A 24,550-nucleotide genomic window follows, 5' to 3' on the forward strand; every position below is an offset into this window, starting at 1 on the left:
CGTATTTCCCTTCATTATAGCGCACTACTACACTGTACCATCATTCCCATGGTGGCTGAACGACACCAGCGCCAGAGTTCCCTCTAGTAATTATGTTATGAAACTCTATGGGTGTTGCCTTAAACATGGATAACCGAGTATTCGCCGCCAGATGTCGCAACGTACAAGGAGCTTGTGCGTTTCACGTCACTAAGCCGATCTGTACACGCGCCAAGTGCTATTAGAACCGAAGATATAAGTGTAAATAAAATGGACCGCGGCGATTATCTTTAAAAACTGAACACAACGATATAATGGCTCCAGTTCGGTCGGTTTCTTCAACACGTGTCCTAAGCATTAAGGGGTCTCGTACTAAATTGATACTGACGCGTCTACTCATACTTATCTTTATTAGGTGACCGCATTTCACCCTCTGAGAAATTTTATCGCTCATCGCAGGACGCGCCTGCATCTATTGGAAGTTTTTCGCATCTTATCGAGCGTTCTATCCGCTGTCAGTTGTCACTAAACCTTGCGCAATCTGATTGCTTGTATGCATGAAGCGAATTGCGTAGAACTTTCTGGAAGACATGCGGGCACCAGAGATTATTCTGGAACTTTCGATAACTCATGCATAAAAGCCGACGCGCTTGCCCCGCAGGTCAGCTTTCGACGATCGCCGACGGTGTTCACGGCTATCGCTGTGCTTTGAGCGTAACTTGCTTTTGCGGGCACAGGTACGCCCAGTAAAAGTTGTTTTCGTCATTCACAGATTTTCCGTTGTATCATTCACCGTCACTACTACATGAAAAAAACACACTCATTCGGGAAAAGCCGCGGTAACAAACGCTATGGCACTTTATTTCTCCACTAGGTTGTGAACGCGAACTTATTATAAGGGGTCTACGAACTAAAGTGGCCCTCTCCTGCTGAATTAGAGAGCACTCTCACCAAACAGATTTAAGGCGAGAATTTCGCCATTAGGCGCCTGCACACCACCAGCTATACAAGCATCTCACGGGAATAAATTCAAACGCCATCGACAGATGAACGATTTAAAAAGCGAGGCATTCACTGACCCCCCCAAAGAGGCGCTGCCGTAATCACAGCTGTAAATGCTGTTGAAACGAAAATTTGAGTTGCCGTGCATACACAGCACCGTGAAGATTACCCCCGACCTGGAAAATTTCCGCAAAAAAATATTAAGAAAAGCTACACTGTCAACATCCACCCGAGGAACCATGCAGCTTCACGTCCTTCTACTATGAGGGGACTACTAGATGCCCGAAACTCGCGCTGTTCCTGTCAGGTATCCAGGCGCGTGAGTACATGCTGGCTCGTTAGATTTCAGCAATTCTTATCGATCGCACGAATGCGAATTCGTTTCAGCGCTTCCGCTTCGTGCCATCGTCACATGAGCAAGTCGTCCTCGCCATTCAGCTGGCGTGAGTGATGTTTGAGGATGTCGAGCATCTTCAGCCGCTTCTCCTCCATCAAGTTGTCGCGGTGCTGGTGGACGTAGTCTCGGATGTTGGGCAGGCCGGAAATGACGCAGGCGGCGAGAGCCGACCGCGTTTCGTTCATGTCCGTGGCCTCGCACCACTGGTCGGTGCTCGGGTCGTAGCACTCGACCAGGTTGGTGGTGCTCTCACCGTTGAAGCCGCCGATGGCGAACACCAGGTTGTCGATTATCTGCAATGGACAAAAACATGTGTGATGTAACTTGTGAAAGGACTAGTGCGTGCCATTATTTATCCAAAAGAACAAAATGAAACACTCATCACCGAGGAATAAAAGTTATTCCCATAATTAGCCGTTGCTAGAGGTTCACGTAACACTGCAAACAATATCACAAGATTTTATACTGGGGGTTAACTTATGCTGTTTCTTTTATGCCTCTACTCATATTGGACAGTGAAACGGAGCTCGGCTCTCAGGCGGCAACAGAGATCCCGCGTCAGTAAAAATAAACGGCGAGACGTAAAGCCCAACTGCAACAGAATTTCACTTTGGCTAAGCTCGTTATAAATTGGTAGTACTACTACGGAAGCAATTCTAGCAGAGCTTCAGGGCTCGTAATCGCCTAAGTTCTTTACTAGCAGCTTTTAAATAGGACCGAAGCAAGTGACCCGTGCACCATGTGGTTGACGGGTGTGACGCAAGTCCCATAATGTCGTCCGCGAACTTTTTCAGCTCACCGCGGAAAGCCGCGAGCAACGGCAAATCTCTGATGCCCTGCCGAGAAGCCGCGCGTTGTAAGTCATGTGTCACTTCCGGCCAGCGGTAATGGCGGTGTTGTTCTAGGCTTTGGCATCAAAAAAGTCTACTTTTGCGAGTCTAGCGCAACGCATGCACTCGTATTTCAAAAGTAAAGCCTTGCATGGCGGCTACTGTGCAGCTACACTACCTGAAACCATACTGTTTTACATCGATAAAAATTTCGCTGCAGTTAGCCTTTAAATTTGATATAAGCTCCCCCTCGCGCCACTCAAAAAAAAATTAAAAGCACAGCAGGAGCAAGTCAATCTGCGTCACAGTTTTATTTTTGAGTTTCATATTTTGCTTGCATCAAAAGCGTGCCATTGATGAGGTATACTAGAACATCCTTGTCCAACAACTGATTAAAATTCATGCATTATCGCATAAACAGAAGTGCGCCTATGAGAATGTTCATATTTCCAGAGAAAAACATGACGGCCGCTCTTCTGCACCATCCGCGATGAAATGTAAAAATCCGTCGTTGGGGTCTGACCCTGCATTGTTAGGCATAACAGTTCTCGAAATCTAAACCACTTTTCACACTCTTTCATTTCCACTCCTCGACGCTACTTTTACGAACGCTAAATACAGAAAAACTTCGAAAATCCCGGACCCATTCAGTCTTCTCGATTCACATTCTAGTTAGTGTTCTGCGCGAACAGGCATTCGCGAAAGACAGCGTGTTCGTACAAAAGCCGAGTCTGCACCGCTCCGACATCGGCAGAGCCCGTTTGGTGACTCACTCCCACCTTGCATTCTTTGAAGCCGGCAAAGACGAAATTTCTCTCCATTATTCCACATCTCACTATTACTCTTGAAAAAAATTAAATTATGGGGTTTAACGTACCAAAACCACTTTCTGATTATGGGGCACGCCGTAGTGGAGGACTCCGGAAATTTCAACCACCTGGGGATCTTTAACGTGCACCTAAATCTAAGTACACGGGTGTTTTCGCATTTCGCCTCCATCGAAATGCGGCCGCCGTGGCCGGGATTCGATCCCGCGACCTCGTGCTCCGCAGCCTAACACCATAGCCACTGAGCAACCACGGCGGGTTGTCACTCATGAAAAGCAAGGGTACCGCAATAAGCCACCTACGGCCACGGCGAAGTTGCTCCTGGGCGTGTACATGTTTGGCAGGCTGGTCCACGTGTTGGTGTCCGGGTTGTACTTCTCGGCCGAGAACAGCCTGGTGGTGCCGTTGAAGCCGCCGATCGCGTAGACGCAGTCGCGGAAGCCGACGCAACCGACACCGCTGCGTCGGTAGCGCATGCTCGCGATGGCTGTCCACTGGTCGGTGGTCGGGTCGTACCGCTCGGCCGAGCTGAGGCACTCGTTGCCGCTGAAGCCTCCCGTCACGTACACGTAGCCGTCGTGCGTGGTGGCGCACGCGTCGCTGCGTTGCATGTGCATGGGTGCGATCATCGTCCACTGCGAGGCGGCAATTCACGGAGGTATTCGGATAGGGCTTAAGAAAAAAACGCGTGCCGATAATCTTTCATTAGTTGACGACGTTGGTCGACAAACGGGGCTAGCCCAGTGGTAGCATGACATCGAGACGAGTTAACTTGTTCGGGGACACTGATAATGCATTGCGAGTTTCGCCCTCAGATGAATACTGCGTCAGTTACAGGTTAGTATTTCATTTGCAGTCACGCAACCATGGCGACAACGATACGTTTTCTATTCATTTACGCATTTAGTCGCGCAATGCTCCCTTTGCCCGTTTAGCAGGTAGAAGTAGAGATATAGACCATCATAACGCATAGGCGCATAAACACGAGACATTCAGAAAACCATACGCAACAACTAATGCTACCATGGCAAATCTCGGCCGGAAAGCATTCATGGGGTCTCCGGGGGAAATGCGTTGGTGCTGTCGGTCCGTAATGTGGCTCACTTGGGCGTTGGTACGCATTATTCTAAAAACAAGAGAAAAAAACAGTGCGAAGACGCATGGCAAGAAGCAGACACAACGAGGCCTTCCGTATTGTTTTCTGCTCACGCTCGGTGTTCAGTCATCACGGCGATTTCTATTTTTTTTTCAGAAACAGGGCTGTTGGCCACTCGTCGAATAAGCGTTTAGCAAGAATTGCACCTTTCACAAGTGACACAATAATATTTTCAATCTCAGACGAAACTTGGGCTAATGCCTCCAGAATGGTAAAGTTGGATGCACCCGCTATTGAAGCTACAAACCTTACGGCTACAGTTAATAGTTTCGCTTCAACTGCAACTCTCCCGCGTCAGATCCTGTCGTTCCGTCATCGTGCGTGCGATCGTTAACTAAAACAAGCTATAAACCAAACTCTCTTGTTTTCAATCAATGCGCCGTAACCTTTCATTTTCTCGGTCTGAAACATTAACCTTAATATCCACAGCCTACGGGTTAATAAGAAAAAAAATATATTCATTGCACATCATTCAATATTTGTGCTGTTTCTTTGACGATGCTCTCAATTCAACTCGTCCAGCTTGTCGGTCCTGTAAAAATATTATCTGTTAGTGCATCTACGGTCAGATAACATTCTTTAGAAGCAGTGAGTTTAACAAAGAGCCATGGCAGTTGCTACCAGATAAGCCGGTCGTGGCGGTTCTTGCTGTGGAGGGGTGTCTTGAGCCAGCAAAAGCACCTTGCACCAAATACTGCAGCGTTTAGCTTTCACGGGGTCCCAACGGTAGCAAGGTTATCTAGTTGTGTATAATGATAGAGTCTCCTGCTTTTGTAAAACTGCCGCGTAGACACACAAAAATTTGCGCCTGTAACTCTGCCCTGCCGTCAGAAAATGAGTTGTCATTTCAAGAGGCGTTTTCTTTTTTCATCGTCAATACCATACGCTTGAAAAGGCATTCATAGGCTACTGCCTCGCCGCCTACTGCCTAAGGGTTAGGAAACATTCTGAAATTTTCCTCGAACAAGTGTAAATTATTTTTTGTTCTTGGTTGCGCGCTAGCATTTGTAAATACACGCGAGCTATATTATGATTCTTTTTGCTACAGTCCTGATAAGTGTCAACTTCCTCACCAGTTTCCTAGCTGTGCTGTGTTCTGAAGAAACAATCTAGATAAATGCTAGATGTCTTCCATGATGCTCAATCCAATATATATTTGTTCGCTTACGCCTCAGGCATTTTCTACGACACATAAATCGATTCCAATGTGTCTTGTAGACAATGACTTCCTTGGTTAGTTACGACCACGACTTTTCAGTATGGGGTATGTACGTTTGCATCACGCCTGTATGGAGTATATCTGCCAAACCCGGAGATAGTGCGGTCTAAAATGTAGTTCGATCCCGAAGGTAGTGCAGTCTAAAGTCTGACGCGCTTCCTACTCGCCTCACCCGAGTGGTGACGCGAAAAAGTGCCGTGCGAAATGATTACGCCTTCAGCGCGCAGCGGAGCGCTACGTCGCACTCGCGCCCTAGATATTTCGATACTTCAAGAGAACGGCATGGAATGAGACGGGGGCTCGCCCGCCTTCGCAGCGCGATGCCGCGCCCCGAAGAAATTATTGAATGAAGTGGATTTGAAAGCGCAGAAGAAAAAACGTGCAGAGGCTGCCAGATGGATGGACTATGCATGCACTCAAAAAAACATGGCAAGGCGATTCAAACTGAAGTTTACGTCAATCAAAGCTTATCCCTTCAGCGTGGCTGTCATAACAAGTTATGCGGTTCATACAAGCTATTCTCACCCTCAACTCGCCCAGGGAGTCATTTTCTTTCATCGACTTCAAATAGAAGTTCAATCACCTTACAACTTTACTTCCCCTTTCAGCTATGATGCTGCATTCAATTTGTTTTCCACATGCTATGTCATGACAAGCTCTCCCAATGCTACCAAAACCTGAGGCATGCCTTGCGGTTTCTATTCCTCAAAAGCTGCGCTTCATGACCGCAAATGCTTTCTCTTCATATGTTTTAGCTGAAGTTAGCACAACCGCACCTGTGAATGGCTGTCAGAAATGAACCTAGAAAATTTAAATTTTTCTTATTAGATCGTAAATGAGCCGGACCACTGCATCAGTCTAAATTCTGGGCCCTTTCATGTATTTTATTCATTCAACTCCGGTAAATACAGGGGTGGTATTCTGTAACGTTTCGCTTTGGAGCCGGCTTACTTTCACGAACGCCATTGGCCGGAGGTCGGCTGTCGTCATTCCTGGTGGGCATTTCAATGCATATTGTAACCGCGCAAACGACAACGGACGAAGAAGGAAACACACTGGACAAGCGCGCAACTTCATCTCAGATGCTTCGTCCGTTGTCGTTTGCGCGGTTACATTATACATTCAAATATCGACCACCAAGTAGCCCGCCTTCCTCTGTTACACATCCTGGTGGGCGAGATCACAAATTTTGTTGTCGTTACGTACACAGGCGGAACTCCCTACTTGACACTCAAGCCGGCCGAAATCAAGAAGCTCAGTATTGTCATTCGAAAGGCAATTAAGGTAGCCTTGGACCGTGGTGCAAACGGAGAAACTCCTCAGGCTCAGCGTCCAGACTACGAGGGAAGACCTCGCCTAAGTTCATAAAATCAGCCAACTAGAGCGGCTCAAACTTACGGCAACCTTACGTGCAGTTGTGCGCTACCTAAACTACAGTGAAAGCTACAGGGATACAACAGACCAGAAAGGAAGAATTCCACTCGCACCTCTCCGGAAGTGTATCGGCGTTGCACATATCCCGCGCAATATGCACCCGACTTACCATAAGGAGAGCAGGCAAAGCATAATCCGCGCACTCAGCAAGTAACACGCGAGAGACCCTGATACGCGACAACGATGTTGCCCGCTATATTAAACGAAACACCTTTGCCATAAGCGTGGCTGATCACCAAGGCAAATAACTCGCAGTTGTCACCATCTGGGCAACAGGGGCCGAGACCGAAGAGGAAACTGTAATCGCTCTGATGAGGACAACTCGCTCTCAAGTAGCAGTATTCCTCACTGACTCCCAAGCAGCGGCTCACAACCATAAAAAAGAAGGCGTATCAGAAACCGCACTCAAGATGCTTTGAAATCCCATCGCACGCACCCCGCTCCCCGACAAGCACATCAACTGGATTCCAGGCCATCAAGGCATGACCGGAAATTAGACGAGCATACCAGCAGGGCTTTCCTGCTATCTCACAACAGTCTGGCCACAAATGCTGATGACATCGTCCTAAACTACTTGGAGCTTCTGCAACACCATCTACTCAGCAGAAGAACGTACCCTTCACCACACAGATACCTGAACAAAGAGGAAATGGTCATTCTCCGCCACTTACAAACAACTACCTATGCACACGGAATGCACGGACTCTATCTTACGCACTACTCGTACACATGCACCTACTGCCACGACAAGAAACCCCGCAACACATGGTCCAGGAGTGCCCCCCTACGTGACACATACACAACCCCATTCCAAAATAGAACGCCTCATTGAAGCACAAGACGAGCCCCCATCCGAATGCATCTGAACTCAACGCAACTGAACTGAACACTGAAACGTGGAAGGCGAAGCTTTCCTCTGAGGACCTTGACAAGCAACGCAGTCTGGTGGCCTGGGCCAAGGAGGCAGTGTGTTCCTGAAATAATGAATCCCCCCACATAAGATGAACTGGGTCCTGAGTCGGATCACCATTTCAGATAATAAAAGTTTATTTCTCTCTCGTCACGCAGGTTGTCAATCATATGCAAAGCGAACCCGTCCTCTGCAACGAGCGCCACCGCGGAGTAGTGCTTCGTTCGAGGGTAGTGCGCGCTCGCCAGCGGGGTTGCAATGGTTGCTAAGGCAACCCTGGCCGCCAGCTAGTCTCACGCTGACCGACGAGACAGACATGGCAGTGGCGCCTCCCTTGGTTGCGTTGCTGGCGAGTGCCGGTAAAAGACAAGTACCTGCTGAGGGAGAGAGACCCTTTATTGGGGGGTTAAACATGGGGCTAATTGCAGCGCGGTAACTGTCTCTCAATAGAGGACACCTCAACCGCACTGCACAAGGGGGAAGGAAGAGAAAGGTGGGGAACCTGATGAGAGGCAACGAATCGACGCCTTCGAAATGGGCGAGGAGGAGTTGCGGATGCACTTTAGGCTCTCAAAAGACACAGCGTGGTGGCTTTGCGAGGAGCTAGAAGAATCTATCAGACCACAAAGATTTAGTGGCGGTGAGACCACGACGCCCGTCATGGTCTCACTGGTCATCACCGGTCAAGCTCCGGTCATTTTTCACTGGGAGTTTCCAGCAGTGCGTCGGGTATGAAGAAGCGATTGGGCTATCGCAACTGTCAGTCAGTCGCATCATTACAGCCATCTCCAATGTCATTACGGTTGTAGGCAATGAAAAAGGACGGCTAAGATTCCCCTCCATTGCGCAAGAGAAGCCACAGAAAATGAAGGTTTTCTTGACCGCGGCAAGATTCCCGAAGTTGTAAGATGCGGGGACGGTACTCCTATAGCAATTGTTCGCCCTAAGAAGTTCAGCCGAGTCGAAGCAGAACCCTACTAGAGCCGCAAACGCCTTCCGGCAGAACACCGCTCGTTTATTCGTCTCCCTCGCGCTGGTCCTTAAGTGTACCAGTACAGAATTCGGCCCCGGTACTGCACCAGCACTTCGGTTTAAAATCGGCAACTAGCGGAGTTCATCTCAAGAATGATGCTTCGTACCTGGTTTGTGCGGTGGTCGAACTTCTCTGCTGTGTTCTGTCTGTTCCGACCGTCGTATCCACCCATAGCGTAGATGATGTCCTTGAGCACCGCTATGCTGACGTAGCACCTAAAGGAAAGAGTCACAATTACAGCAGCATCTCCTTGTGTGACGGTACCTCCCTCTTCTGAAGAACAATCATTGTACGTCTCCATTTTTCACGCAGTTGCGAGTAATTCACAACGAATGTTAAAACAGATGCACGACAGAACTAGGGTAGTTAAAGAACCTTGCGCTGACCACCAGGAGAGGCCACAGCAGCCATCAGTGCACTATCGTCATTAAGAAATAGAAATAACTACCTCTGCTAATAAAATACAAGGAGTATGATAACTGGTATATTATTGCTCAATAAACATGACCCATTCCTGCAATTCATTTAGACGTTTGTCTACAACACTATAAACCTAATCGAGTGAAAAAGAAGAATCCAGTTTAAATAACAGATACAAGATTATACAAAGATATGCTCAGCGAAGCCCTCTTCTGCAGGGCATTCCGCAAGCCATTTCACATGTATTCTGCAGGGCGGGAGACTCTAGGCCCTCAGAGTCAACTGGAGGTAAATTCAACCTGGAATATAACTTGCCACTTTGGCCCGCGGATTGTTGAGGAGGTGAAACTGATGCCACTCTGATGACTGCTCCTCAGTCATTCATATTTCCAGCGGTATCGAAGGCCCTACTATTTCAGTTGACATGGAAGGATTTGCTACCATTCATGTTTGCGTGCTCAACTCTTATGTTGTTGTTGTTGTTGTTGTTGTTGTTGTTGTTGTTGTTGTTGTTGTTGTTGTTGTTGTTGTTGTTGTTGTTGTTGTTGTTGTTTTGAGAACCACGGGTACCAACGTCCAATAAGAAGATTTTCTGAGTGATATTCGATTGTGCCACCGGCATTAGAAATCAGTCACTCATCCAGATTGCCGGATGCTGTACCTCTTGACATGCATGGGAGTGACGGAGCGCCACTGCTTGGTGTAGGCGTTGAAGCACCGCACAGTGCTGAAGTAGTCTTCTCCGTTGAAACCCCCAATGACGTAGATGTCGTTGCCGATGGCCGCACACTTGTGGTACGCCCGGGGACCCTCAGGATCTACGGTCTCGACCTATTATGCACAGAAGCAACGAAGATTATCAGTGTACCAACAAGCAGAAAAAAAATCTTTTTCTGTCGCATTCTTATAAAAGCTCGAGCTTCACAGTTATACGTGATCCTTGTCGGTAACTAAAGGCGCGGATATGTAAGACGTTTCTGGCGTCCCAGGCAGCGACCGGCGAAGTCGCTGACGCGTCACACCAGCGACGACAGTAGCGCGGAGAAAGCGACCAAGTGTTGTTACAGCGCAAATGCCCATGTGTGAGGCGAGCCATGCAGCATTTTCTCGCGTGGCGAGTCTAGCTAGTGCGCCGTGCAGTCTAGTCGAGTGACTCCGACGTGAGATAGGACATGTTCTATTGCCGCTCCGGACGCCTCCGCTCACGCTGGCTCCGCCGTGAAGCTAGAGTGCAGCCTGTCCACTCTTAACCATTTGTATGCTTGCTTACAATAAGTGACGTTTCTTACAGCTCGCTTCCTGGGCATTCATGAGTCCGGTAATTATTTAAGAATAGTTCTAGGGTATTACGCACCAAAACTTATGTGATTATGACCCACTCCGTAGTGGGCGACTGGTTCTTGTGTTTCGACCTTAAAGGAAGGCAGCTGTGTGCGTGCGCGCATATGTGTCATTGTGCCTGCGTGCAGGTGTGTGGGCGCGCGCGCGCGCGCGCACGCGTGTGTGTGTGTGTGTGTGTGTGTGTGTGTGTGTGTGTGTGTGTGTCTGTCTGTGTGTGTGTGTGTGTGTGTGTGTGTTTGCGCGTGTGTGTGTGTGTGCGTGTGTGTGTGTGTGTGTGTGTGCGTGCGTGCGTGCGTGCGTGCGCGTGTGTGTGTGTGTGTGTGTGTGTGTGTGTGTGTGTGTGTGTGTGTGTGTGTGTGTGTGTGTGTGTGTGTGTGTGTGTGTGTGTGTGTGTGTGTGTGTGTGTGTGTGTGTGTGTGTGTGTGTGTGTGTGTGTGTGTGTGTGTGTGTGTGTGTGTGTGTGTGTGTGTGTGTGTGTGTGTGTGTGTGTGTGTGTGTGTGTGTGTCCTTGCTGCAATTTCCGTCACTGGCGCGGCAGAAGTTCAGCGTGTGCCTGCCTTGTGTACCTGTATACGTTCGACTCGCACACGAATTCTCTGGCTTCGTTCTTGAGTGGACTACGTGTTGCGATGTCAGCCGCAGCGCGGTTAATGTCAGAAACAGCCGACTGTACACCGATGTTGCGCCCTCCTGATGCCACCACACTTGGGCCAAAATAGTCTTTGATATTTAAATAAACTTTACCTAAACCACATGAAACAGTCTGCATAGAACGGCGACAGAAGTGTTGTTTTCAAAGGGGTGAATGCTCGAGCTTCCACACGGTAGCCTTGTTCACAAAACGACTTGTTCCGTGAACAACCAAGTGAACGAGACTTACTTGTGGAAGCTAAAACGTGGCCCTTGACAACAAAACTTTGGTTGGTGGGTCTTTTTTTCTTCTTCATAACTTTTATTTATTTTATTAACCACCATTGTGTGTACAGCTTCCCAACCACACGAGATGTCGAAAATCAAATTTCAATCAACTATGACAAGACAACCACTAATAAGTTTACTGAATAAGGCTTCTGTGTGGAATTCCAAACACCAACGCCTTTGACACCACCACCTTGGTCGGCACTGTTTCCTTCTTCGTTCTTTTTTTTTCGTTTCTAACATATACAGTCTACACATATTTGTTCGTGCAATTAGCTGTGCTTCTGTTTTTTGTGAATTAAAAGCATATTCATATAAACAAGGGCGCAATAAACTAATGTCACGCAAATATCTTGCATATTAAGTAACTTACTGCGTGTAGTAATTAACTAGCTAAAATTGCATTCACTCGACTAGTTCGAAGGTAAGTGCAGCAACACATCCGAATTTCACGGGTAATGGGTAAACTTATTCTTAAAGAAAGGTAAGCAACGACTTCTGGAAACAAAATTATAGTTTTAGCATTCATTCTGATACATTTTACTATTACAGCACTGAGATAATCTTGTTGAAATGTCCGTTCTTTAACCTTCGCGAGAAAAGTACACATTGCTCCTCAAGTTGCTGGATCAATGGGCGTCAGTTTCACACGGTGTGACTGCTTGCAAATGACACCACTTTTGCATCTTCTGACTCAATGGTCTTAACGCGCATCTATTACAGCCCTGCGACCGGGAAAATCGGCTTCAACAACGGTGGTTGGGGACATACATGCCTGATCTGCACAGTTGCCCTGGGTGAAAGCTTTTTTAAAAAAACTCTAGTATACAATAGTTGTTTCGCAAGTGAAAACACACTAGCAAAGAAACCACATAAAATCATCTCCCGCAGGCTGCAATTAGTACCGTCGACAATACACATATACCATTGTCTACAAAGCTACCGGCGCCGCCACCTCCTTCTCAAGCTTATTTGTTAAGCTCTAAGATTCTGTCCCCTGTGTAAGTACCAGTAGATCGCGATTATTGTCCATTCCTTTTCTTCCAAGAAAAGCGCTAAACTGCCAGTCATGACTTGGTAAATCCTAGCGTATATGCAGTCCAATCCATTTTTTATTCTTTGAATTTCCATCTCATATTCAGGATGTGGTTTGACTAAATGCCCTAGATGCGCATAATTTTGCAGAGATTCAAAACGCTAGCTGACAGCCAATCGGAAATTCTGGTTTTCTTGCCAGACTTTCGAACATTACCTCAGTCTTCTGAGGTAATATAAATCTTGATATCTCCTCTTACACTTTGTCGGCGTAGGTGCGCTATCCTTTAACTCATCTTGATCATGGCTCAACAGGAAAATGTCAGCTGTCAACCAGGCGCCACCTTTTTGCTGCGGCTGTTAATTTCATCCAACCACGGGCTCAGGCAACAGCTTCATTTATTCACCTTAGGGTCCCCAAACGTGGTATGACGCAACGTGTTGACTAAGTTCACATATATGCAAACCATGAACATTAGTCAAAGCAGCTGTGTCTGAAGCACTCATGCTACGCGTAGCTTTTCGGCTAGCGTGTTGAAAGGGGCTTGGGTATGCTTCGGATAGAACTGCGTTCGCACTTTCCCGCTAATATTACTTTGGAGGATGCTCCGACAAAGCCATCAATCAGCTAGCACGCGATTTAAGTTTGCTTGTCCTGCGTCCAACCGTGGGCGCTTTAGCCTCTGCCCCTCTAGCAGGCTCTGTATTAGGTCTGTTGAAAATAGGGCATTCATTCATTCATTCAAAAGAAAAAAAACTTCAACATGCTCAGTAGTCCATGTATTGCTTTAATCTACCAGGTTGAATCAAAGTATTTGTCCTTATTTTCTTGGCCTAATTACGGCTATATATGCGAAGTCAACATGTCCGTTCCTAGCGGTGGGCCTTCCTTGGACTGCCCCGACCTCATCTGCCAGCAGCTCTGCTGCACGGCGCTGCTGTCAGTTCTTGAAGGTGGCAGTTGTGCTTCCCATGTCCACTGCGTACGAGCAACGAAGTGTGGCAATCAGAACCACCGCCAAGCTCCGGTCATTTCCCTGGGAGAGTCTGGACCACCTGCCATACAGTCCGGACCTCGCCCTTAGTGATTTCCACGTTTTATGTCCGCCGAAGAAGTTCCTGGCAGAACAGCGATTCACGTGCAAAGATAAAGCCAAGACAGCAGTTCGATGGTGGTTCCACTGTCAGGCGAACGAATTCTACCACAGGGGCACCTCAAATTTAGTGCTGTGATGATATAAATATTTCAACCGGAGTGGGGACTATGTGAAAAACTAGTGTAAGGTACGTGCAATAGTACGTATATTTGTAATTACCCTCATGGTGCATTATTTGGCTAATAAAAAATAAGGGCAAAGGTTTTTTGACTCGCCCCCGTGTGTATTTGTGGCTACAGTCGTTTTCGTTGTGATATTCGTGACGTTTTCTATAACTTTAATACCTTAATTTTCAAACTGTGATACGTTTTCTTTGTTTTTTTTTATTTTGAAGTGCATTAAGACCGTAGGACTCTGCGCATATGCGTGCTCATTGCTAAGTGTTGCACATATAACGCAATCTTTCGTTGAATACGGTCAAGTTCATTAGTCACAAAGTCATTTAAAGTCAGAACGATGAAGTTTGAACAAATCCATTATTTCCAGGCTGGTGACGAAGCGCCATATTAGCGACTCACGTAGACACCAGCGCCAGATTTCTTTCTAGTAAATCTTGTGCGAAACTCAATGGCGGTGTGCCTGGTCTCCGAGATTGCAATGTCGCACCCGTCGAGGTGATCTCATAGGCCGTTGTTGTGTGTGCCCTTGTAAAGTCTACGCGGCACTCGCCTTGATCCACCTGTCGGCTTTGGTGTCGTAGCTCTCGATGTAAGTGGTCGGCCCACCCGCCATCCAGCCGCCGATGACGAACATCACCTCGTGCGGTATGCGCGGTCGTGCGAACACGGGCGTGGGCACCTCGTCGTTGTGAACCACCACGTCCAGGTCGTACAGAAAGCGCAGGGTCTGTATTACGCGTGGCCTGCACGCCGAAGACAGTCACCCGCGGAATTTGCGCACAAGCACATCATCGTACACCTGGGACTGTTATGACAGTGTCACGTGGTACACCAGAGAGAAGGGGGGGAGACAATACAAAGCTTTATAATAGCGCATGCAAGCAAATGTCAACGCCTCGCGTATGTTGGAGGGACACTAAAGATAAAAAAAAAAACATTCGAGCTGCAGTAGTAAATTGTCCTTCTATATACTACAGAAAAGATAATGCATTTACCATGAGGGGGGGGGGGGGTGGCCTTGCTAAGGCCAGAAAAGACGCAACAATGAAATGTGGTTGGCGACGCCACCTTGAAGTTTCTGCACGCACCCTCTGTGACGTCATGGACAACGATTAATTTTTGTACCCATAAAGATGGAAGTCATTCTAATCTACAGAAGCAAAAGAGTCAAACTATCAATTTTCGGGAGCTATTGCTGCGCAAGAAAAGCTAAAATGCGAGAAAATACATGGAAATTCGCGACGTCATACTCACTGGCGCCAAGGTTACGGCAGGAACTTCAAGAAATGGAAATTTGATGTTTCTTTTCTCCTTTAGTATTCAACTGTTTCCACAAGATTACCGACCGTAGAGTTTGAAAAGAATAAGTTATCAGGCTTAACTGATTTACCGTTTCTCTGTAGTCTCTCCTTAGGAATATGGTGTTTGTTACATTGCGCATAATACATGCTTTATCAAATTTCTTTATGCCTGTACATGCTCAATTTAATGAATACATTGTTCGATGAGCTCAGATTTCAGCACAACGAGGCGTTTAACGCGCAGATGCAGTTGGGGGAGACGGACGCGGTAACGCTAAACGTACGTAGCGTTTACGCACGCTACAACGGATCGCATTCGCGAAACATGGCGGCAACCGTAGCCTTTCGCCTCAGTATGGGCTGTCGTAGTGGCTTGGCTCTTGATATCATTGATCGCGAATATATGGTAAATTAAGAGTTGGCTTACTGCCAGCTCACTTGAATGCATGATACGAGCGACTAGTCCGCTCAGTTTCCGAGTTCATTCGGCGATTCTGACGTCCGCAGGGCTGACGTAGAAACATCACGTTGGATCCTCCTGGATTCTCTTGACTTCGAAAGGCTCTTCTCCAGTACCCAGATGGCCCCAAGCGTTCTTAATTTTTTTTTTTCAGTTTGCGTACCCGTGCGTCAAACTGAAGCTCTGTCCAATTGCACCGTAAGTTTCCGCGTATTTGTGTTCAACATACGTAAGGCACCGTACTTTGCACTAAAGCTGTATGATCATCCACCCTTTTCTCCGATAAATAATGTATCTGGCTTCCAAACAGCCGCATTTATTCATAGGTAACAATGCGGATACATCATGTGGGTACAACAATGCGGATACTTAACCTTATTGCACAAACACCGCAGGCCTGTGTGCAATGAGCTTATTTTCCAAATCTATTAGGCGTTCCCTAAGCCTTCAGAAAGGTTTTAATTTGCACTAAGTGTACTGAAATGAAGCCGGCGCAGCTTCCTCAATAAGCTGACCTGCTTTTCTTTTACAAGAAATATGGCGCGAGATCGGAACCTTAAACACAGTCCTAACATAGTGCAAAACGCATATTATGGCACTGCAAGGTTTGAATCATCGTTGTACGAGTGTAATGGAGAACTATCCCGCCTTTTAATGACCGCCTTTCTTGGCGATGGTTACGATTAGCTCCGTGGTTCAGCCTTACTATTGAAACTCCTCTTTCAACGAGCCAAAACCGAGAACAATTGTTTATCCGCCTGCTCACATCAGTATGCTCACACTGAAACCTTAGTCAAAGGTAAGTATCACCTTGTATTTCATTTCTTTTTTCTTATTTTTTTCGGTTGGTACGATTAGCTCCCTGGTTCCTCCTTATATTGAAACTCCAGTTTCAGTGACCGCAACCCAGAATATTTGTGTATCCGCATGCTCACACCAATAAACGACATGGCGTCGCGAATCGCAACTATTTCGCAAGATTAGAGAGCCTGTCCGGTATTCCGTTAAACGGGCGGAATACCGGGTGGGCGAGGGCAGTAAACACGAGTGGCCGGAGCCGTGGCGCCACCTGATGGGGCAGAGTTGGAAGAACGAGCACAGAGCTGATATTGCACTAAACAAGTGAGTTCTGCTTCACTGCCGGTGTAAATCTTCAGCGGCGGCGTGATCTCGTTCACGATTCTGCCGTGTGCGCAGCTGTGGAATTTGTTGCTTCCCTCGTCGAGTTTTCTTTTCCTCCATGATTTTTTGCGCTGGTCTGCATGCGCGTGTAGACAGCGGTTTAAAAAAACGGTTCGCGCAAAAAAACACCGACCTGCAGCCGTCGTCGTCGACGACGTACTTGTGCGTCTTGATCTTCTCGACGAAGAAGTCGGTGTCCACGAGGCCCGTGCGCACGCATTCGAAGAGGCGCGCCATGTAGCGCGTCCGGCTCGCCGGGTCGAACTCGATCCAGCGCAGCGCGGCTTTCCACACGCTCTCCTCCTTGACCACGTTCAGGTTCTCGTCCGACAGGATGGACACCACGTCGTCCGCGTCCAGCCGAAGGAACTCGTCGCTGCGCTTGGCCACCTCGACGAAGTGCTCCATCAGGTAGCTGACGGGGGTTCGGCGGCAACGTTGAAGAGGGACGCTCAGTTGTGAGAGAGGCTACATCGGGTTAGGCTTAGAAAGCGTGCTTTCAATATTACATTTTGGTTAATTGTGCTGTAATATTTTCGATATTAGGGAGAAAAAGTTTCATCTTTCTTTTCTCTCTGCTAATTTTGTGCTGAAACTGCGCTGCTCCAGGACGTTGGTGTGGCGTCACAGATTGCAAAGTATTCCTTTCCCGAAGAAAATAACTTGGGATTTTCCCCCAAAAATAAATGTAAGACGAAAGTAGCTTCACAGAGCTCTTCGTAATTGGTTTACTGTGTTCTCCCGTTAAGCGGTTGTAGGAGGACGTTTCACCACTGAGTAGCCAAGTTTACGCCACCGTAGAATAATTTGCCGGCTCGCGGTGACAGTCCCAACGGTTCTCACGCTACCCTTACAACATCGCGACGTCTGCTCGTAAAGCGCAACGAATCTCCTTGAGTTTTTGATACCTCTTTTGAAAAAATGATCACACAAACATTTGCCATGCTTCAAATGACGTTTATGGAGGAGGCACACAGCCGCACATCAGGTATTGAGAAGTGTGGGTGATTCCAAGAGGAGGAATGAGTGCTAAATCCGTCCTCAGTTCGGTTAACCTTCAACTTGTCGTACTTGGTAGATTACCTTAAAGTCTCAGCAAAAATTGGCGAGGTTTATCGCTACCTAATAGAGTAGCTGCTTGGGCTGATTGGTAAAACATTCTTTCATCATGGAAAAAGCCCTATTTTGAGCACAATTCATGTGGAAGCCAAGAAGGCTGCAAGGCACGGCACTTTACCCACCATCCAATTTTATTGCTGCCACAGAAATATATGGTCAGAAGCGAACGACGTAGCAAAAATATATTGAAAATTATGTTCGCAAAACCACAAGGAAGGCACATGGCAAGGCTAGCGTAACACTTGCCTCAAGGTGACAGGTAATAAGTATCGCTCTCTATTATAGCAATGGGAGGCGAGCTTACGCCCTGGGTCCCCATCGCACGTATGTGAAAAGCTTCTAAATATCTCCAGCGACCTTTGGGCTTCATACTTGGACACAAGTAGCACGACTTAAGAACCTGGTGGTATGTATCGTAGCGCTTATCAGCGAATTTTGAGCGTGGACTTGGGCATGAGGCGAGTTGCCACGGCGTTTGTTCCCGGCCTGCTCACAGAGGACAAAAAATATTATTTTGACTTTGTCGCGCTCTCTGAATAATTACAACGAAAGTGACCCAACTCTTTCGGCGATTGTCCCCGGCAACGAAAGCTGGAGATGTGGGTATGACCCCAAATGCAAACAGTTTCGAGCGAATTGAAAACACCACCTTTATGGTGTAGGGGTCATTGTAACTCAGTAAAAGTGGTCCTACTTGAAACTTGCTAAGTTCAGATTTCGGCTGTTTCAGAATACAACGTTTTCCTTATCATTGGTGAAATGTTTACTTTCATTGCGAAAGCAATTATATGGACACTGCAGGCGCATTTTCGCCTTCGCCGTTATGTTCCGCGTAAAGTCAAAGGTTGATAACACCGTCGCCGCGCGCCGTATGCTTATGTGCGAGGGAAAGCACGCGAGGGAGGTCGACGATCGCGGCTCAATCTGGTGCGCACGAAGGACAAAACAGAGAGCAAACGCGCCCTCTTCCGTCGCGCGAAAGGCATTGGGAGGGGGGATGCGAGAGAGGGTGGGGGGGGGGCGGTGTTGTTCTCCGTCAACAACTGCGCATTCTGCGACCGGGATCAAGGTGAACTGCCGATCGCAGAAGGCGGGGATGCAGAGCGAGAGGGAAGGGGTTGGCTTCGACCCCGCAAACAAGCGCGTACAGTCGCGATCAATTTGAAGGCGATCGCTCGAGCGGCGACCGAAAGTAGGAGCAGCGCCACGTTACGTCATCACCGTCAGTCAAGAGGGAACCATCAGATAGCTTCCCTCTCTCTCTTTTGCTGTTCGCTGAGCAGCTGTCACTCCCGTCTGGCAGCTCGCAGCTTTTCGTCACCCTTCAGCAGATAACCTGCGAATTCATTTCGACTGCCTTATCAGCTATTGCACAGAGGCGTCATTGCTAGCCAATGTATGCATGAGCCAGGGACGCACACACATCATTGCCATGAAAGGGTAACATGCACAAAAATGTTACGAGTTAGTCTTGGGGGTGACGGTTGCAGCCTGGACGAGCGTAAAAGGGGAAGAAGATAGCGCAATTTTTATCTTCGCAGTTCCGAAATGGGCCGCTATGCTGCTTGGAAGGCCCGCCGGTCGCAGCTCGAGCGATCACCTTCAAATTGATCGCGACTGTACTCTGCACGGCCACGCGGTCGCATGCGCCGAATCTTGAAACGGATCTGCACACGGCTAATACCTTTGTGCGTGCTCTGCTCTAACCGCTCTTGTGTTGAAGCCGATAGATGGCACGAAGGTCACTGCGCTCACTACTGCTGCCGCGCTTGCTCGCATCAGCGTTTTGACAGCAAGTGTCCGCGCTCATCGATTGCGATGTGTTCATGTTTGCTTGTGCATGCTGACACGACGCTTGGTTATTCAGTTAGTAAACGAATGTTATCACGTTTACGCGGCTAATAAAACTACTATCCTTACTTCGCATAGATGTTTACTAATTTGCTATCGCGATCGATGCTTCTCGAAAGTGCGACTTCTTTTATCCTTGCTGGTGAAATAATAACTAGGCGCGAGGAAACGCCGTCGATGTCCATGACATTACGGTAAGCTAGAGCGTAAACTTCGAGGCAGAATCTCTGCTTCTCTTTTGTTTTAGCATATTTCCCGGTTTGCCAAACCTAGTATGAATGTAAAGGTATTTTTTTATTGCACAAGGGTCGTTAACTTGTATACCATGTCTTGCGTGAATTTAACTTGAGGGAGGTTGAAATTAATACGGGGCTAAATACTACAATGTCCATTGAAGATTCTGTGTTTCCTTGGAAAGTAAAACCACATCAGTGAAGCAGCACAGGAAGTGGTGTGCATGGAATGGCTACATCACCAAGTATGGAGCCTTACACAAGGTCTGCATCAAGTGGTTTACGAAACTATATGAATATACTGCATAATGCAAGTCATTCGATTGCCTGGGAGTGCAATTAAGTTTAGCATTGCATTTAACTCATCAACGGGCATACAACATGCCGGAGGCTTTGGAACAGCACAAAAGGCAAGCAACGTGAGCGTTCTGTTACGCTGGAGCTTAGGAGGGGAGGGGGGGGAGTAATTAGGCCTTCAGACTCAGCCTCTAGGTGGTTCTCTTGCGCTGCGCTTGTACTTCGGCACAGAGAGACCGCCTCCTGACAAAACAGTCAGCACGGCGAGTGTTGAATTGTTATGCAGCTCCTATTTAGCATTTTAACACAGTGGTGTTTTGTGTACACGAACCTCACTGAAGCGCTTAACGTTTACGTTCCATCGTGGACACATGTAACGCGCATAAGAAGTTACAATGTAGAGCCTCTTTTGCAAATAACTCGAGGGCACGATCTCGCGCCTCTACTTATGGGTTTGTAAAAGACGGTATAGGCGTCGCACTAAGCGTACAAGCTCAAATAATACTGACATAGCACGAAGTGGCGAATTAGAAGTGAAAGTATGCGTTCTAGATAGCCACAACTCTTTCAAGCCTCTATTGTCGACCATAGTACATTCCTTCAACTGGGTTACACTGTAACGCTGCACTGTTTCCTTCACTGCGGCATCCCATCGTGTACTCAAATCTTCCCGCCTTACAGATAAGCTCCAGCTCCTTTTCCCTGTGGCGCAAATTTGAGTGATCGATCGCCCAGTAAATACGCGTGTATAAACGGAGGCATTTCATGTACAACAAAGGATCGTATATTATTCGTGCCCGAAGACCGCTCTCACTCTTTGGCCTTGGCGGCGAGGTCAAAGCAGTTGTACATTTTGGCCAGGTTGTGGATGGAGAGGCAGTTTTCGGGGGTCATGATGGAGAGGAGGAAGTCGCAGCAGTCCTTGATCATGCCCATGACGCAGAGGTAGTCAGCGGCTTTGAGCAGCCTCTCCACGTTGTCGCAGCCCACCCACGTGATGCGCTTGTACGCGAACTCCACGATGATGGCCAGGGCCTCGCTGGACACGCCCTGCACTAGGACCTCGCACCGGCCACCACTGCTTAGATGCGAGCTGAAGAGGGCCCTGAATGAATGCAGTGGCGTGAAAAGAAAAATTTCGAGGCGTTTCTTCAGGCTGAAGTTACACGAGAGGCTCTGCTATCTGCAACGAGCTTTCCTTAAAATAATCTTCATTGCCCCTTTCTCAGTCTGCATATGTCAAAAAGAAACGTTCACTGAGTGCCATCGCTTTTTCAAAGAGCATGCCTGTTGCTGTGAGTACATTCCTCGTTTGCTCCTCTCTCGATACTTTTTGCATTACCGTTTCTTTTGTATAACGTTGTATAGCTTACCGTTCCTTTGTAACCACTCCCCTCTACAATGCATTTGCGTTTGAGGGTACTTGAAATAAATAAATAAATATCTACTTTTGACAATTTCTGAGGATGTCCCCAGTTTCCAAATATGCGTTAGCGAAGTGTGCGACGAGATGCATTAGTGTTATAAGTTATTTTTGAGTTTCGTAGATAAAATTGTGCTTTCTTAAAAATTAACTAAAGCAGTTCATTTTTACCGCAAGTTTGGCAGCGCCTAAGTCAAACTGAAGCTAATTTCAATATTGATTCTATATGAATGAGCGTTGTCGAATCATTGGCTTAAATGTGTGCAATAACCTGATTAGTTAAAAGTTTGTTAGCAAGACCTTATGACTTATCTAATTACGAATTTTGATGTTCTTGCACGTTATGTTCGCTTCATTAAGTAATCCGGATGAACAAGTAGGTTTCTGCTGTATGCAACAGGCACGTTCTTAAAGTTCTGTTAACTTAAAAGAACACCTAATACCACCACTCAAATTCTTGCTTTCGACGACGTTCTTGAGTTCCTCAACTTTCAGTGCAATTTATAAAAACACGCTTCAAAACTTTTTCTTCAATAAGTAAACAGTTTATCTGCGTCTTTTCAAAACCTAGTTCAAATAATTTTTTTTTTTTTTGCTATTATCGGTCAAACCTAACGTCCTCAATTCGTGTATTCTGGCTGCCTGTTAGTAAGTTCATAGTTCTATTCTCTCTGCCACGTGCGTGTATTACATTCTCTTTGAGGAGATAAATGAGAAACCTGAAACTAAAGGTCGAGTGACGAGAGCGGCGTGGTCACACGTGTCGGGCGCATGACGCTTCTGACGTACAACACCATGTGGTGATTCAACCATTAATTCCCTCCCGAAGTGCCCAGCAAAATGCCAAGTAGGCCCCACAAAAGACTTCAACATCAAAGTTAGATCGGCGTATATAGGTTATGTGTGAATCATGTGTGTATTGTGCCTCTTCCAAACACGAAACATGTGCCCTCCCCCCTTCCTCCCCGAAATTACAGTGCACCAGGGACACCTGGTTTAAAACTACGTGCCACAATAGTCACCTGCCCTACACTGCCTCACCAGTCAAGTGCGAGCACCCTGAAAAAAAAATTCCTGGCTACGCCACTGGATGTGCTAGCTGTTCTCACGAACTGCAGTATTGTGGCGCCGGGTGTGAGACCGGGCTAGTTGATATTCCATGCTGACTAGCGCAAGAGTGCACATGTGGCACTCTTGCGCTAGTCACAAAGGCAACGAGGACAAGCTTATTCTTGTCCTCTTTTTAGTGTCCCGGGTCCAGTCTTGCGCTAGTCACTTCAGGGTATCATGGAAACTGTTTATTCAATAACGTCCCAGCCTTCTTGTGCACCTGCAACTGTGTCAACAAATACGGAAATGCGCAGCCTTTATGCCTATTGCTGCACAATTCAAGAGCAGCGTCTTTACGGAGTCACTGGTCGAGGTCGGACGTAGTTCTAAGCTGGCGACATCACAAACCGCAATGACAAATCGGTTCTGCGGAATCCCGCAAGGCGCGGGTAGTGTCATGAAAGGGGAAATTGTCATTAACCCGAATTTGCTACGAAGCTGCAAACAAAGGGTTTCCTTTGTAGCTTCGCGCTACATTTGGGTGTATGGCATTTCTGCCTTTTCACAACCAGCAATAAAGCTTCATGTTTTTCATGCTCATCCTTTACCAAGCCAGCAATGCGAACGATAATTGAATTAAAAGTTGGTTTGCAAGCAACTCAAGGATGTATATAGTCTAAGTTTTACCATTGCAGCGCTCGAATATCTGTCCCTATGCATTGCTGTTCAAATCAAGCAAAGATGAAACGAGTGAGATGGCTCATAGCTGAACTTCTCCTGTGAACAAAAAGAAAGTGGCCGCAGTCTGCTCATAATTCTATCACCTTAAAAACTAGTCAGTTATTGCGCCAACTAGAAACTGACTCATATAGACAAGCTTTCGTGGTTTTGACGTGACAGACGAGGCATTACTGGTTTTCCCTCACTTCCAGACATATCTGAGAAGGTAGTGCACTTCGTCATTAGCTTCAACACAGTAAGTTACAAGCCTCAGCGCGTCGTTATTAAATTCACACGTCTCAATCTTCGACGTAACGAAGTCGTAGTGGCGGAAAAGGCCAAGAGATGCGAGAATCTTCCCACGTGAGCACTTACGTGAACACTTAAAGTTCTTCCACGTTACGGATTTCTCTTCACCTTTACTGAATTAACCGATCGCACGTTTCCTCCTCGCTATAACTTTACATAATGTTTAAATGTGCGTTCGTCGTGCCAATGCGGCACTGGCGTTTACCTACAGTAAGCGCCGTCTGTCCAACGTATACCTGAAGTACTCGCTGCAGCTGGCCATGACGACCCTGTGCACGGGGAACTGACCGCCGTCTGTGGTCTTGAGGAGGCCGTCGCAAAGCACGCCCGAGCTGCGCATGTCCCACAGGGCCTCCAGGGTGTCCCTGTTGAGCGCCTCCTCGACCGTGTCGCCGCTGTTGCCCATCCTCGCTGCGCTGCTGCCGACCGTCGCCCCTCGCCCGGAGGACGCCTCTGTCCCCGTCGCCTCGCGCGTCGAGGGCGACCCCTCGGCCGTCCGTGGGACGCGCAGCAGCAACACAGCCGCCCTTACACGCCGGCGCTCGTCTTTCTCTTCCTTCAGCCGCTGTCGCGCGGGCGCCATCGCCATCGCAGCGTATATACGGCGTTGCATCGCCATCGCTACGTCGGCGCGGCGCCTGCGTGCGTATTGCAATGCGAATGCCTCACATAACCCACTCATTCTAAGCTTTGCCTAAACTCCAACCATAACCTGGCCTTCACTTACCGCCAAGCATAAACTTAGTGCCGCATTCATTTTACCAAGGACACAGGGGAAACTTACTACAAACCTCGTGTAATGCATGGAAATAACGAACGAACAAAAAA

General features: G+C 47.5%; 1 protein-coding gene across 1 annotated transcript; it reads right to left on the reverse strand.

Moving 5' to 3' along the window:
- Positions 1-862: 862 nt before the first annotated feature.
- Positions 863-24,311, reverse strand: LOC142570528 (kelch-like protein 10). The gene is made up of 8 exons (XM_075678902.1): positions 23,959-24,311; positions 21,035-21,325; positions 16,854-17,135; positions 14,328-14,520; positions 9,869-10,038; positions 8,894-9,002; positions 3,338-3,670; positions 863-1,671 (listed from the first exon to the last, which is right to left on the reverse strand). The coding sequence occupies exons 1-8, from the start codon at positions 24,309-24,311 to the stop codon at positions 1,390-1,392; spliced, it is 2,013 nt and encodes a 670-aa protein (XP_075535017.1). The 3' UTR covers positions 863-1,389.
- Between the last annotated feature and the right edge of the window lie 239 nt (positions 24,312-24,550).

Source organism: Dermacentor variabilis, chromosome 2, assembly GCF_050947875.1.
Source record: "Dermacentor variabilis isolate Ectoservices chromosome 2, ASM5094787v1, whole genome shotgun sequence".
NCBI lineage: Eukaryota > Metazoa > Arthropoda > Arachnida > Ixodida > Ixodidae > Dermacentor > Dermacentor variabilis.

What these genes read in the sequence shown, in the direction of transcription:
- LOC142570528 (XM_075678902.1), bottom strand. Translation starts at nt 24,311, where the DNA reads ATGGCGATGGCGCCCGCGCGACAGCGGCTGAAGGAAGAGAAAGACGAG. An exon ending in CTCGCCGCCAAGGCCAAAGA is followed by an intron (nt 17,136 to 21,034) that starts GTGAGAGCGGTC and finishes AACCCCCGTCAG; the next exon opens with CTACCTGATGGAGCACTTCG. An exon ending in GGAGCAACTTCGCCGTGGCC is followed by an intron (nt 1,672 to 3,337) that starts GTAGGTGGCTTA and finishes TGTCCATTGCAG; the next exon opens with ATAATCGACAACCTGGTGTT.